Source organism: Hakea prostrata, chromosome 5 (assembly GCF_041222555.1).
Source record: "Hakea prostrata isolate BN-2017 chromosome 5, UWA_Hpros_2, whole genome shotgun sequence".
NCBI classification, from domain to species: domain Eukaryota; kingdom Viridiplantae; phylum Streptophyta; class Magnoliopsida; order Proteales; family Proteaceae; genus Hakea; species Hakea prostrata.
This window is the reverse complement of record NC_142604.1, coordinates 30409880-30427024: the sequence shown is the minus strand read 5'-3', so window position 1 is coordinate 30427024 and position 17145 is coordinate 30409880. Positions and strand designations below refer to the sequence as shown.

The following is a 17145-nucleotide window of genomic DNA, read 5'->3' as shown; positions in this document are numbered from 1 at the left end:
GCTTTTGACTGGCTTGGTTCAGAAGGGGTCACTTGTTGCTTTTTTTGATTGGTCTTCAGAGGTCTAGTCTCCCCCTGTATGTCATTTACCAGCTGTTCCTGTCTGGTCATTCCATTTTTCAAAGGAGGATCATCTTCAGGAATCTTAGGAGAAATATCGAAAGGAGGAATCAACATTGGAACCTCTTCACTAAAACTCTCCCCCGAAGAGGTTTAGGGGAAAAAATGAATTTGTTTCTGGAACACAACATCCATAGAGACGAAAAAACGATGAGAACTAGGATGATAACACTTATACCCCTTCTGTGTAGGAGGATAACCCAAGAAAATGCACTTTAACCCACGAGGATCTAACTTTCCATGAACATGGTGGTTCCGGACGAAGGCAACACATTCAAAAACCTTAGGTAAGACTGTAAAGACTGTTGTACCTAAAAGAACCTCAAGGGGACAGCATTGGTCTAAGACTCGGGAAGGCATTCGGTTAATTAGATATGCCGCAGTAAGAACGGCTTCACCCCAAAACCGAAGAGGCACATGCATATAAAACATGAGAGAACGTGCTACCCTAAATAGATGTCTATTATTGTGTTCGGCAACCCCATTTTGAGATGGAGTGTCGACGCAACTAGTTTGGTGTATGATGCCATGGTTTGCTAAGTAGGAAGGGAATGCGCCACCCAAGTACTCAATTTCGTTATCTGTACGAAGAATTTTGACTGTCGCCCCAAACTGAGTCCTAATCATATTATGAAAATTTTGAAAGCACGAGAAAACGTCATTTTTTTGGTGAAGTAAGTAAACCCATTTGGTCCTAGTATAATAGTCAATAAAGGTAACAAACCATCTATGACCAGATACAGACACGGTCCGAGAAGGACCCCACACATCAGAGTAAATAACTGAAAAATGAATTTTACTACGATTATCTGAAAGAGGGTAAACATGCCTGGTCTGTTTGGCCAAAATACATGCCTCACAATAAAAATCATTCAAAAATTACACCTTTTAATCAGATCAGGAAATAATTTGGACAAAATAGGTAAATGAATGTGGCCAAGACGACTATGCCACTGTAATAAGGTAAAAAGTGCAGGGGAGGTGGAACTAGAGACCGTAGAAAGAGCTGATGGGGACCCATCCATTAAGTAGAGCCCCCCTTTCTGTCTACCATTGCCAATCGTAAGCCTTGGTTCCAGGTCCTGAAACACACAATGAGAAGAAAAGAAAGTTATTTTGCAGTTCATATCACGAGTAAGGCTACTAATTGATAAAAGATTAGCCGAAAACTTAGGAACATGCATGACATTAGATAAGGTAAGAGAAGGCGAACAGATAATAGATTCTTTCCCAGAGATAGGGGAGAGAGACCCATCAGCTGTTCGAACATCCTGAGCAATAGGGACAGATGAATAAGTATGAACAAAGTAGATGAACCTGTCATATGGTCGGTTGCCCCAGAGTCGTTTACCCAGGAGGGATAAGTCAAATTGACATTGTGACAACCAAAAATACCTGTGGGGATTTGTGGATTAAAAGAGGGATCAATGACAGAGGCTATACTTGTACTGGAAGTCGGTACTGGAGAAGATGAATCAAGTCTGGACATCAGTTGGCGAAGGTGCTAGAGCTCATCTAAGGAAAGAGTTGTTGGAGTACTCAGGGTGTCAGAATTGGCTTGATTTGCAGATGTTTGATTGCTGCCCTTGATTCCATTTCTACCTCCTCCATGGGAATTTGTTGGACGTCCATGCAACTTCCAACACTTGTCCTTTTTATGACGCTCTTTTCCACAATACTCGCACTTTACTGGAGGGCAAAAATTACTAAAACTAGATTTATTATTGCCATAACCAGCCACCAATGTAGATCTATCAGATGTTTGAGTGTGTACCATAGCTGTCCTTCGACTGTCCTCGGTATTTATCATGACATAGGCTTGAGCCAGAGAAGGGAAATGCTCTCTAGAAAGGATCTGTGCGCGAATTTGATCAAATTCTATATTCAATCCTGCCAAAAATTATAAACTCTCTGTTTATCTTCCCATTGTTGATAGGCAACAGCATCTTCAGCATTCTTCGGTGTAAACTTCCCATAGAAATCTAAAGTCTGTTAATATCCCCGAAGAGTGTTATAGTACTGAGAAAGAGAAAGGTCCTGCTGTAACTAATTGATTTTCCGTCTAATTTCAAAGCACTGTGCATCATTGCTAACTCTGGAGTATGTATCATTAGTAACTTTCCAAATAGTTGCCGCATCAAGGAGGAGATAACTCTTTGCTATGCTAGATTCAATGGAGTTGATGAGAAAACCCATGACCAAGCATTCATCTGTATACCACTTGGAAAGTTACAGACCAGGTGTGGAAGGTTTTGTAGAAGTCCTATCAAGATGGCCAGTAAGACCACGAGCACCAACAGCGAGGGAAACTGAACGAGACCATCTAAGATAATTTGTCTCATTAAGTTTTATAGTTGTTATTTGAAGCGGAGAAAACTCACAATCCTTATGAATGGAAGACATGGGAGACTCTTCAGATTTACTAGATAAAGGAGATATGGGATCAACCATCATCGCTAGGAGAAATTATTCAAAAAGTCCCTGAACTTTTTCAAAATTTACGAAAAGGTTCCTGAAATATTTTCAAAAATACTCCCACTAATTCACTTGAAAAGTATCTCCTTAGGTTACCTCCAATTGGTATATTGTTAAATCAAAGTACACCAGGAAAGTTTCTAGGAAAGATTGGAGGGACACAACCGGTTCCGCTTAAATACCAGACTTCTTAGATAAAATTTTCCTAGACATGCACTTAATCACCCAATATACATTTTCAGGATACCCGAAAAGAAAACAAACATGTAAATAATGACTTCAAAATTTTTTTCTACAGCACCTCTATAGGATGAAAACAAAACCTTGCTCTGATATTATGTTGTAATATGAGGAATTGCTCCTCTAAAAGTATTTTATTCACAAGACCCCAATAGGGTATTTATAGTTACAACCTAGTTAAGTCCTATACTAAGTAGGAAAAAGAAATATAGAAATAAAATTCTAGACTTATTAGGAAACATAATCTTATTCTAATTAGGAAACCTCAGTCCATGTTTTCAACAGTAGCTTATTACCATGTGGGGGAAATAACAATGAAAATCTTCTCTATGGGCTAAAAATTTCACTTCCCTTCCCTTTAAATCCCCATGTGACCAAATAGAGCTGCTTGTGTCCCTTTCTTGGAGAACTCGCTTTACCCTTCTTTAGAAATTTTGAAGGTCTAAAATATCGAGACTTGGAGCATTTATCATGTTCATTCATTGAGGTAAAGAATTTTAAAGTAATATCCTTCTTTTCAGTGGGGGAAAAAATAAAAAAGTCATTTGATGCCAATCAAAAGAAGGAAAAAAGGAAGAAATTTTGGTATCAGTGATAATTGTCTGTTTTATTCTAGTCAATCATTTTTATTCAATCAATCTTTAGACCGGTTTCTTCAATTGATTTAGTTTTAAGTTTTGAAGAATTGTGGTTGAATGTGCCTTTATTAATTAGTTGTTTATTAATATTACTTTTGAAGATTGTCATGTGGTCAGATCAATTTCAAACATAGTCCAGTATTTTGTATAACTTTTGTTTGGTGCCAAAGGAAGTTTTGAGGTTGGGTGTGGGAACAGAAGAGGAAAATTGGTGGTGAAGAATAAGAAACAATGCATTCAGTTCACAATTACAATTTACAATATTATTTCTGTTGTCAAGCAGGGTTTACGAACGTGGTGTGAGCATGTAATTTCAGCTTCTGGTCTACAGTTTGAGTTCATCACTTGTAAAGTTAGCAATCTCAGTAAATTTAAATGACTAATTGCGCTGGCTTTTAGGCACTAAATTGCGAATTAGAGAATGTACATTATTTTTTCGGATAATAGTCCATGTTTCTACTCTCCAATTGGAATCTCAAAAACCAGAATGTGTTCCTTAAAATGGCTATATAATCTGTCACGCTTCTATTTGTCTCACTCGATTCTTCAAGCATGTAGGATCTAAAAGCTATTTATTTTATCCAGGGGCCGATTTGTATTATTAGTTGACCTCATTCCATCTTGGAACTCTAGGTATTGTGATTTGAGATCCAGAGAAACCAAGTCATTCCTCTCTGTTACCTTTGTTGATTGAATTTAGTCATCGTGACTAGTCATCTTATATTTCTCTTTGTACTAGCAGCTATCTTACAGGTTTTACAAGCATTATCAACATATTTTACATATTAAATTGATTGACAAAATTTTCTTCATAAAGTTCAAAGATCTTAATAGCATATTCTTACATCTGCTTACTTTCTGTGGCATTTTCCCCATAAATATAGGCAGAGCATTGGAAGGTCTGCGAGCTTCTCTGTTTAATGAGCTGCATACTTATGAAGGTGCAAAGCGTCAACAGCAACGAATATGTGGTCCCACAGTTGCTCTTTTGTTCAATTTCTTGGTTTCTGTTGGCATTATATTGATGAACAAATTGGTAAATCCATTTAGACATCTATAGTCTGATGATTCTGTGATACTGTCTCTGAGTTCTGTAGACTGTAATGAAATTTATTGGTTCAGCTATGTCTTTTTTTTTCTTGTAGGTCCTTGGCAAAGTTGGTTTCAATTATCCCATCGTCCTCACATTCATTCATTACACATTGAGCTGGTTATTGATGGCCATTCTCAATGTCCTTTCACTTCTTCCTGCACCCCCTCCCACAAAGTCAGCCTCATCTGCCTCCTTGTTGGCACTTGGGCTGGTGATGTCTCTCTCCAATGGTCTTGCTAATGTCAGCTTGAAGTTTAATAGGTGAGCTATGAAATTGCTGTTTCTTTCTGTACCATAATCTTATGGACGTTCTTAGTTATAATTTCTGTATTTTTAGCATTGGTTTCTATCAGATGGCCAAGATTGCTGTAACTCCAACAATCGTTCTAGCGGAATTTCTTCTATTCAGGAAGACAGTTTCTTTCCAGAAGGTTAGTGTTGCCTCTGCTTCAGGCTAGTTGTTTTTTCACTCGTTCGTTGTTATTATTCCTTTGACATGAACATGGGTAATGTAAGACAGGTTGAATATTCAACTGGGTAATGTAAGACGGTGGAAGATTAAGATTTGACTGGGTAATGTAAGACAGGGTGGAAGATTCAAGCAGTCCTAAAACTGGATCCTGAAGGATGGGAATTAGCTCAGCATGATGGGTCAAGGTTAGGATGGTCTGATAGGTTTGGTTTGGTTTGAGGTTAGGTTTAATGCAAGGAGCGGGTTTGGACTGTAGGGAGATGAAATGGTTTGGCGAACAATTTGCAGCAGGTTGCAGTCTGCAGAGTAGAGTTGCAGGCTAAGAAAACTGTGTTTCATTGGGTTTTTGGGCTGATGTCTTGTGTAGGTTGATCTGCATGTTAGATGGAGTGGATGGGACTGAATGGAGGTCTTGGAGAGGGGGAAGTGATGCTCAGAAGATGTAAGAGAAGTGGTGGCAATGTAGAACCAAAGCGGCTTCAATTGGACCTAGTGGATCTGGTCAAACCAGCCCAGCTAGTCTTTAAGAGGACCAAATAGAGGTCAGAACAGTGTCCACATGAACAGTGTCATAGTTCCTTTATTAGGTCTTGGTGGAATATTGTTGGAAGATTTTGATGGGGCCCATACATTTGCTGGTACCTTTTTAGAGGCTGAACATCTTACTTGTTTCTATTGGGTCCTATTTACTATAAAGTCAGTTTCTATTGTAGTATTAGGAGTTTTTACTTTTTGTTGTGCAAAGCTTTTTGCCCTATGAATATGTCATAGGTTGTTCCCAGCCACAGAATTTTTGAACTGATTATTTGACGCTTTGATTTGAGTTGATTCTAATAAATACCCTTTCCCACTCGACAGTAGATGATTGGAATTGAAAGAAATGCAGCAAAAAAGAAAGCAAAATCTGGATTACCTAGAGTCCAGGGCTCCCCAGCAGTAACCTGCTACTTAACCACAATAGTGATGCAGAATTGAAGACATGCAAAAAATAAAAAGCCCAATGGGTCAGGCTGATCAAAGACTAAGGATATTACCCAAATCAGCCCATGGCTTTCATGGGCTAGGACTGTTTTAGTGGATTAAAGTTACCCACATGTTATGACCTTTATAGGCTAGACCTAAGCCCAAGTCTAGTCTAGTCTTTTAGATTTTCATCAAAGTCAATAAAAGGGGCTATTGTTTGAAAATAAGGAACTCTTGTGTTTTCCTTTGTCAGTGGTAGAATCATTAATAGGTAGGTATTAGCTAGTGGCTGGATGTTGCATTTAATAGTTGTCTCTTTAGAAATGCTATATAAAGGGACTTATGTAAGAGGGTAGAGGACACACTCATCATTTGAAATCAAAATTGCTTTCTTAACTATTCTTTTTTTTGAAGAAAACTGTGTTTGATCAATCTAGGTTGGTGTTTGATCCAATCAATCCACCTTCTGGTGTGAAGCCCAAGTGTTATTTTATTGTCCTTGTTCTTTCACTTTGTTATATCAGTCCCTCACATCCATGGTTGTCAAGGCGGCCAAAGCGGCTCCTAGGTGGCAATAAGATGACTAAAGCGGTTGGGTCAAAATTTTTCAATACAACTACTTTCTATAATAAGCTAAACAAATATTCAATAGTTACATTCATAAAAAATAACAAGCATTCAAGAATCATAATTATGAAAAATTATTCTAAAAAAGGACACAAACATAAGTTCATCTCATGAAACCATGGTTGTCAAAGCGTCTGCCTAGGCATTTATTGATTCTTTGATTCTTGATGTTGAGTATGGCTTATGCTTCATAGGTTCTATGTCATTTTGGGCCTTGGAGTTCCTTTGCAGATTTGTCATCAATTAAGCGGTTCAAAAAAAGCGGTTGAAAAACCGGCTGCCTAGGAGCACCTAGGTGAACGCTTTGACAACCTTGCTCACATCCCCATCTAGCAATACGCCCATCCAGTTCTTAATCTTCTATTTGCGTTGCTACCCTTACCTTGAAGACAAATCTCTGGCTGTATACCTTGGCCAATGGCTTTCTTCAGTTAGGAAGCATGAGACACTGGATGAATTTTTGAGGTGGGTGGTAGTTGGAGTGTGTAAGCTACTGGTCCTATCCTTTGCACAACTGGACAAGAGCCATAGAATCGGGGGATGAGCTTTTTGTTGGGCCTGTGAGGTAATTTCTTGAATCGGTAAGGCTATAGCTTTAGGAAGACTGCATCTCCCACACTGAAAGTGACTTCTCACTGATGTTGATTGGCAGATTGACACATCCATTCCTGAACTAGTACAATATTGGCCTTCAAATCATCCAGAATTCTGTCTTGCTTCTTAAGGTAGGTGTCACCCTCATGCACTTTGGTAGGATGCCCATCCAACAAAGCAATGAAGGAGGCTCGTGCCTGTAGATAGCTTGGAATGGGGTCATCTTAGTAGAGTAGTGATAGGTGGTATTATACCAATATTCAGCCCATGGAAGCCAATTAGGCCAGTCCTTTGGCTGTTGGACGCAGAAACTGTGCAAATAAATTTCCAAACATTGGTTAACGACGTCTGTTTTGCCCTCTGTTTTTGGGTGGTAAGTGCTGTTGAGAGGTGAGTGCCAGCAATCTTGAACAATGCTGTCCAAAAGTGACTTGAGGAAGAGTTGATCTTGAGCGGTGACAATTGATTGCGGCAACCCATGCAGTTTAAAAACTTCTTTGCTGAATTGTTTGGCCACATCACTTGCTATGTAGGGATGGGAAAGGATCACAAGTGCCTGGTACTTAGTTTACCTGTCTACTACCACAACTAGGATTGTATCTTCTCTTGACCATGGTAGCCCACTGATGAAATCCATACTGATATCTTCCCAGACTTGCTCAGGAATGGGCAGGGGCTGGATAAGTCCCGCGAGACTCATAGATTGATGTTTGTTCCATTGTCAAGTGTCACAAGCAGCCACAAATTCGCGAATGGTGTTCTTCATGCCAACCCAATACTCAATGTCTATGCATTTATAAGTCCTGAGAAACCCTGAATGGCCTCTATATGGAGTGAAATGAGACTCGGTGATTAACTGGGTAATCAAGGAGAAGTCTTCGATTACCAACGGCCTTTCCTTGTAGTACAACACACCTTCTTTAACTTGTACTTAGGATGTTCAGGCAACCCCTAAGTAGATCATGTATGACAGTCTGATAGCAGGGGGTGGTTGCCAACTTCCTTTATCAATTGCTCTCCTTCTTGCCAAATATTTGTTGCGAGTGCACCTAGCTGAGCTTCTCCTTCTGTTTGCCGTGATAAGGTGTCAGCTGCCTTGTTTTCCATTCTTGGTTTGTAAACAATATCAAAGTTGTAGCCCAATAATTTAACAGTCTATTTCTGCTGATCTGTAGCCAAGACCTTTTGCTCTAAGAGGTACTTCAAACTCCTCGTTTGTTTGAACTTTGAAGTGCCGACCAAGTAAATAGTGCCTCCATTTTGTGACTGCAAAGAGCAATTGCTATCACCTCCTTTGCATGAACGGATTTGACTGGGGCCCCTCTGGTTGAGGCTCGACTCCGGTATGCTATGGGATGACCCTCCTGCATAAGAACAGCCTCGAGTCCAAGCCTGAGGCATCAGTCTCCAACATGAACTTCCTATTAAAATTAGGCATTGTAAGTATCGACACCATGGTCATTGTGTCCCTGGGGGACTGAAAGGCTGTCTTGGCTTCAGCACTCCAATTAAAGGCATCTTTTTGCAGCATTTGTGTGAGAGGGGCACAATCTTCCCATAATCCTGGACAAACTTTTGATAACACTCGGTCAGTCTATGGAACTCCTGTAGGGCCCTCAAATTTTTGTGAACTGCCAATCAAGCATGCTTTTTATTTTCTTTGGACCGGCAGCCACACTCTTTGCTGAGATGATGTGACCCAGATACTCAAGTTCACGCACCCCAAATGAACATTTTTTCTTTTTAACCAACCAACTGATGTTGTGCGAGTAAAGAGGAGGCACTCGCAAGTGGCTGATATGCTGCTTTGGAGATCTGGTGAATACCAAAATATCATCAAAGAATACTAAGTATAAACTTCCACAAGTGGTCCCTAAATACGTCATTCAGCGTTTGACAGATCGAACAGCATAACAAGAACTCGTAGTTGCCATTGTGTGTTCTAAAGGCAGTCTTCTCAACATCGTCCTCAACCATCCTGATTTGGTGGTTTCCCAGCCTTGAGGTCCAGCTGACTAAACAGCACAGCTGCCCCCAGTTCATCAGAAAGCTTCTATCGCTGGAATGGGAAATTTGTCTGGTATGTTCATTTTGTTCAAGGCGTGGTAGTCAATACAAACCTCCATCTCCCATCTTTTTTTCAAGCTAGCAGCATTGGGCTAGAAAAGGGCTGATACTTAGTTGGATTATTCCTGCAGCCAACATCTCACTCACCAACTGTTCCACTTCATTTTTTTGTGCGTGCAGGTAGCAGTAGGGCCTAATATTAAGCAGGTTACTGCCATGTATAAGTCTGACATGGTGATCTATGCTTCTCATAGGTGGTAAATGAGTGGGCTTGACAAAAAGGTCTTAAAAATCAGTTAATAATTGTTCCAACGGTGGATAGACTGGAGATATTTCTTCTACTTCGTCGTGTACTAATGGTTGAAGCTAGAATCCCTCTCTACCGATTGTATCATCTTCTATAGTCTGCAAACTGTGGTTTCCTTCCACTTCAAAGAGGGGTCTCCTTGCAACTTGATGTGCTATTAGTTCCATCCGAAACTCAGGGTTTGCTTCCTCCAGTTACACCGGATTTCCCCCAGTGTAGTTAACCAGTCTACACTCAAAATCACATCAACGTTGCCAAGTTGAAAGGCAACAACACTCCAGAGTGAAGATAACACCACCGAGTTCGACCGTTATACCTCGACAAATGCACTAATTTGCAATACATTGTCTGTCACCCAGCATAACCCTAGATCTCCTTCCCTGCAATTTTAGTCCTAATTTCTCAGCTAATTATCGATTCACAAAGGTATGTGCGGCTGCATTGTTAACCAGTGTCACCTCAAGCCTCAAGGTGTCCTTGAACTGTCACTCTCAGTTTGAGGGTGTGAGGAGAGTCGATTCGACCAAGGAGTTGTTGGATAACTCCGTTTCAACCTTTTGTAATGCCCTTGCTCCCCTTAGATCTCGCCGCCGTTGGAATCTAGAGATTCTTCATAGTTTAGCAACAACACCAAAAGCTGTATGTTGGGGGTGGATGTGGTTGTGGCTGTGGCACCTATTGTCACATCCACCCAGCCGGTACCCTACCTGGCATACCCGAGTGTGTGATCCACAGCCCCGAAGAACAAGTATCGAGGAAATCATCCTCCCACATGCACAATAACATAATCATGAACAGGATATAATCAATGTGTAATAATATAAACAAGAGATCAAGATAAGAAAAGAGAATGACAATATAATCGGAGCGCGGAAAATGATACCAGTATATGTGTATATAATCTAAATGGGTAGAGTGAGGCGGAATCTCACTCCACGGTTACAAGCGGAAATGTAGTTCGAAAGTCAAGAAGAGGATTGCAACCGATTCCAAAAGAAAGTAAGGAAAGTAGTAATTGTTTGTGAAATTTAAAAATAACAGCAAGCGCACGGTATCGTGTAGCTAATGGGTCGATCTCAAGGAGATATGCTACTTAGAATTGAACTTCTTAATAGTAATGCGAGAGTGGAATGATTCAATTTTTGTTAACTAATTAACTAAACTAAACGTTCCTAATCTATACATCTAATGCAATCGAATTGAAAAGAAAAATAAATTAAACACAATCAATGCATAAATAAAAGACAGGAAAAAAATGCGAACAATAAAAATAAAATGAAAAGGGAAGTGATCCGAGTGTAAGCTCTGGATCGAGGGAAGGGGAGTATAATAATAATGACTTTGACCGTGGACCCTTTGCCATAGCTTACAGTCCACCGATCGGGGGAACGGATATTAAAGAAAAAAAACAGTGCAGAAAGTAAATAACAAAGCAATAAACAAAACAATAAAAGGAAAAAGGAAGCCTTAACCAAAGAGAGGCACGACTGTAGGCATCTCTGATCAAGGATCCAGGGGAAGGGAGAACAATAAATAAATGTAGAAAGTAAATTGCAGAAACTAAAATGGAAACCTTAACTAAAGAGAGGCACGACTGTAGGCATCTTTGACCAAGGATCCAGGGGAAGGGAGAACAATAAATAAATGCTGAAAGTAAATCCTAAATTAAGAATATGTAGGGGTAGATAGAAGCGGGAATGGAGGGAGGAGAGAAGATTAATAAAGAAGGTTATTTACTTGCGAATTGAACAAACGATTCGAATCTCAACCAACCCTAACAACCAGATCTAGATCTAGAATGATCTAAATCGGCAATTGCTAGACCCAGAGAAAAACGAATCTCAAAACTTGAAACTTGAACTTGAATTGCATTACATAAAAAAAAATTAAACCTAGACATTCAATCTAGAAATTTAAATCTCACAAATGCAAGCAAAGAAAACTAGAGAAAGCCTAAATAAATTGAAGAGAGAAGAAAGAATGCTTCTACTAAGCTCTAGAACACCTTCTCCTTTGATGGAGTATGCTCTCCTTTTATAGAGTTTACATGAGATATGAGGCACGGCTGAATTTGAATAAAACTCAAAGTTCTTATCTGACTCAACCAATTAGGGTTTTGGCGTACCAATCGGACGGACTTAGAGATATCAAATACATAATTCCACCGTTGGATTTTAGGGTTAAGAAGTCGTAAAGCTCTCCTCCAAAAATCAGCTTGATCGGACACCGGATGACAGTTCGTTGAAGGGCTTGATCGAAACTGGACAGAGACATTCAAAAACGGGATTTTTCCTCTTTTTCTTTTTTTGACCAAATCCCAAATTAGAAATACGATATTGAGGTGTGCAAGGACTCTTTTTCTCCATTAGGACTCTCTCAATAATATCTCTGTAGATTTGATTAATAATTTCTAATCTAAGCCGTAAATCAAAGTTTGCTTCTTTATCTCTAAAATACTTTGGAGTTGGCCCATAATCACATCTCTGGCCCATCATGCTCCAGGTCAGGCCCATTTTCGCATTTGAGAACTTGAACGAACCTCTTGACATGTAAAATCGCATGTTTAATACCCTAAACTCCAAATATTCGCTCAAGTCCTGAAAATTCATAAAATCTGCAAAAACAACATAAAACCCAAGGTAGCTCTACTCAAAGTGTATAAAATACATGCTTTATACCCTAAGATTTCACACATAAATGTGTTCATCAGTAATCAAACTAAACTAAAGTATCTTCCACTTTATAAATAACATCTTTATAAGTATAAATTTTAGAAATCAAGCATGGCCGCTTCCACTCCACTGTTGAGCTAATCATGGTACGTAACATGATCATATGAGGGATCATCACCGAGATCTTCGTAACTGCCAACACCTTGCGTGAAGTATGCTTCTTCAGCTTGCGCTTCCTCATACTAGCCGCCAAAGTAATCTACACCTGTAGAATAATCTAACAAAAGATATTTGCACAAAAAGAGTGAGTTCAAAAGAACTCAACAGAGCAAGTTATTCCACAACAACATAAATAACATGATAGCATAACATAGCATGATGCAATATGATATGAAACAGACAATGCATGAATGAATCTAACTTTATGTATGTTGGTCTCTATAGGCAGACATGCTTTAAGTCATAACACCATACTTTTTTGGGTAGGTCTCAAATCACTCATCCTTGGTTGGCAAAGGGTCCTTCATCCCTCGGGACATTCCATGGTTGGGGTTTAGGTCACTGTTCTCTCACATCACCGTTTGGTCTAAGTATTGGCGCATGTCAAGGTAAAGCCTAGCCAAATGCAAGTTTTCTACTTAGTTATATCAACTCAGGTCCAGATATGTCCAATCCTCGCCTCGGGTGATCCTTTTCGGTATCCTTTTCACTAGAGTCAGCATAGTCCCGGACTACGGACTCATCAACCCTATTGATCATCCACAAATAATAGACGGGAAGCTCTCATGTCCTCTCACGGGTTGGTTACCGGTCTTGAACGCCCTTGAGGCCAAGTCTACTATTTGTAACCCTACCAATAAATGGCCTCTCACGAGTATCCACAATGTGATTCATGTCCTCTCACGGGTTGGTTACCAATCTTGAGCGCCTATAAATCTCGATTGCTTCCACGGGTTGTTCGGTCTCAATACCCTTCCGAATCGGGTTTGATATAATGGGGACATCCTAGCCAAACGCCGCTAGACAAGCCTTAAGTATGATAACCAATAATTCGGGAAAGTGTTGAATGGCACTATCAGAAATATCCCATACTATTCCCACTGATGTCCAAGGACAGAAATGTCAAAAGGACACTTCCCAATCCCAAATCATACCTATTCAATCACATTCTCAATTCAGTCATATCATACACAACCGATATCTCATCATATAGAAAGATGCATATAAACATGATCAATCGCATATGTAAATGACAAAAATAAGTATTCATAAACAAAAGATATTATGTTCTTACATGAACATAATACTACTGTACTTGAAGTACCTACAACAGTAATATATTAATAAGAAAATACAATTATGGTAGTGAATCTAAGAAATTCCCAAAATAGAAACTAAGATTCACGAAATCTATGTAATTATGGAAACAACTATCCTTACCTTAAATAGCCTTGATGAATATCCAAAGGTCAAGGAGAATGGTTCCAAATTTAGCAAATAAACCCTAAACAAGCATATATACATCATTAGGAAAGAGGCCTAAAAGATCGGAGATCGAACGAATCAAATCGGACGAAGAACACAACTACTGTCTTGCTTGGTCGATTGGGTGGTAGCTTGGCCCAGTCGATCAAGCATTCGACTACCTGAACAAGACGTAGAAGAAATCTGATTTTTTATCTGAAACTCATTCTACAAGATCTGAAACACTACGAAACTTGGAGGAAACCTCTAAAACATTAATCTAACACTAAAATAGCATAGATTAGACACTAACAATGATAAAAAACACTACTTACTAATTTGAAAACATGACTTTCTAATTTGGTAAAATTCATAGTTTTCGATGAAAACACGCTATGAACTCAAGAGAAAAACTAGAGATGATAGGATCTCATTCTAGTAGAACAATAATAGTAGATCATACATGAATCTAACATGCAAAACAGATCTAACATGCTAGAGAAATCAAATCGAAAGAATGATCATGGCTTCATGAAGAAATCACAAGGATCACGGTGAAGATCAATATAAAGATCATAGAACCTTAAGAATGAATGGAGATTGTAGAAGAGAATGGTTGCAAGGATGCAACATCTTCTTCATAATCTCAACACAGACAATAAATCATAGTAAGAGTAGATCAATACCATACAAGAGAGATTACTAACCTTTGATTGAAGAACAAGAGATGAAGAACTTGAAATCTTGCAAGAGTTCTTCACAAACACCAAGGAGAGGCTTTGAGAGAGTCTTCCCACGTTCTCTGAGGGTTTTAGAAACAAAGGAGGCTAAGAAACACGTACTTCTATTATATAGAGCACCAACAGACCTAATAGAGGATCTTTGGCAGATTCTGTCCCTGTTGGTCGTTTGGTTGGTCGATTGGCCCAATCGATCAAGCAAGTTAGCAAGGCCAAAACAGGGAATTGAAGGTCCAAGTTAAGTCCAAACCCAATGAGCTTCTCCCAACACAACATATGACTTACCTAGTATAGAGGAATGCCTTCAAATCATGTCCAACTACACTTGTAAGTCCATCAACTAGTCTCATCTTCATCAAGGTGCAGTTTCTTTTCCAATCTAAACAAGCTTCCAAGTATGGAACACCATCATCAACTTCCATGGGTTCTGGGTCAAACACCATGTCTTCCACTGAGATGACCCATAGTTGGCTTCTTCTTTTACTTTGGGTCTTCGGACCTACAAACAACAGGGTTTCGGGTCAAGGTTAGGGCGGGGTTTCACACCTATAGTAGAGACCATGTTCGTACTTAGATCATTGCTCTTCCGGTGTCGAGTAGCAATATTTAGAACCTTCCCAACTCCCTGCAGAATGCGTCGCCTGAGAAGATGGTTGCGGAAAGGGTGAAGCCTCAATATTTTTTTGGGGGGGGGGGGTTGGCTTTGGGACAAGATCCCGATTTGGTTTTGTCGAACCAATATTGATAGAGTTGTGGAAGTGGGCCTTGGGTACTAGTGCTTGGTGGGCCTTTAAAAGTTGAGTTTAAGTCCAATATCTAGGCTTGTTGAATGTTGGGCGTGTGTGTTATGGGCTTGCAAATTGTTGTTTCGGGCCTCCATCGCTTATGCTAAGTCCAGTTACTGGCCCAATGTATTAGGGAAAAATGCCCTTACTTCAGCTTGAATTTCCTACCTCAAACCCAGCTATAAATAATTCTCTCAGCCACTCAGGATCTCTTACGGAAGCAGCCAACGGCAACCATTCAAATCGGTCACTATGCTCATTTGTTTGAGGGTTATGAGTTCTTCTTGGGGTGTTTGCAATTTTGAAAATCCGAAACATTTGATTATTCCTTCTTTGAGGTCAATCCACGTTTAGAATGCAGCATTGAGTTCATGAAACTGAAGCCCCCCAGCACTGCTCCATTAAAGCAAACTAGGGCTGCTGTCAATCTCTCTTCCTCCCGTATCCCATTGATGGTGAAATATTGCTCAGCATGTGTTGCCCACACCCCATGGGATCGTCACCGGTAAACATGGGCAATTCCAATTGGTGTTGGTAAGTTTCCCTATAATTCCCCCCCCCCTAAGGTGAAGTTATGTAATGAATCTTCACTCTCACCTCGTGAGGTTTTGGCGTTTGCATATTGGGGCTGTTTCCCATTCCCTATTGTGTTTGGAATTCGAGATTCATCTCCCATTGATGTCCCAGACATATCTCTTCTCATATAAGCCTGTACTTCCCTCCATGGAGGTTTTGGAATGTTGCCTACCCAACTCAATTTGTCGTCGTAATTCTTGAATACTTTATGTAACCTTGAACATCCTTCTCTAATTCGTCCTCTCTCCCATCCATCCTCATACTCACCATACCCCTGGGATCGAACCTGCTCTAATACCAATTTGATAAGCTCCCTTCCTACTCGACAGTAGATGATTTAAATTGAAAGAAATAGCTAAAAAGAGAGCAAAATGTTGATTACCTAGGGTCCAGGGCTCCCCAGCAGTAAGCTGCTACCTAACATCAATAGTCTTCTTCCTTGATGCTCTGTCCGTTGCCCCCAGCCCCAAAACTGCCTCCTCACTCTCTTATAACTGATTGCATGACTGCCCCATTATTAGCCCTCCAGCTGTCCCTTTATTCCCTTTTATTCTGGTGTGTTTTAAACTTATTCAGTTCACTTGCTGGTATTATAACTACGCAGCAGGCCTCCCACAAGCATATACTTGAGTGACAAGAGGCCCATCAGATTCTTTTGTCTGTTGCATGAGTGATGAGAAGGGCTGGGGTCCTGGTATTGAAGGGATAAACACCTAGGTTTGAGGAACCTAGCTGAGAGAGCTCAACGCCTTTATCCCTTTACTTTCTATTTTCCTATTCTTTGTAGTCTTCTCTTGTTTGAATTTAACATGAACTGATGACCAGCCGCTGCTGTGAAGAGAACTTGAAGGCTGTTGTGAATCTGCAACCATTCAACTGCTGAGCGTTTACTTCTTGTGATCTACCAACCAACTAGGTCTTCTTGTTTTGAGAGTTCTTGCTGGACCTACCATTCCAAACAGTCCACTGTCATTCCTAAGGTTCCATCTGTCAGTTCACCTTCATCATTCTGAATGATCTTTAAGTGTTGTCCTTGTTTCTAATTCTCTGATTTCTGGGTTACATGCTAAGTCATCCTTGATCTTAGCTTTACATTAGGTGTCTGGATAAGGCAGGGAAAGGGTGTGATGGAACAAGAAAGTAGGAAAAATTAGCACAAACAAGTAACAGTAAGTTAACAGAAGCAGTGAACTTGGGTTAATGCAGGGGGTCTCTTGAGAGGGCTTGAAGAGACTGAAGAACACCAAACAAAAGTACCTCCTGGGCTTCCTACCACAAGAGCAGGAGGATCAAACACCTACTCCAGGGATTGA

General features: G+C 40.0%; 1 protein-coding gene across 1 annotated transcript in view; it reads left to right on the top strand.

Annotated features, from left to right (window-relative positions):
• The window catches only part of LOC149015804 (nucleotide-sugar uncharacterized transporter 2-like), a 91068-nt gene that overhangs the window by 10020 nt on the left and 63903 nt on the right, over positions 1-17145 (top strand). The window contains exons 2-4 of the mRNA XM_089155732.1: positions 4357-4508; positions 4618-4826; positions 4903-4996. Of these exons, the coding sequence (XP_089011858.1) occupies positions 4357-4508; positions 4618-4826; positions 4903-4996 (455 nt within the window). The remainder of the gene's footprint in view (positions 1-4356; positions 4509-4617; positions 4827-4902; positions 4997-17145) is intronic.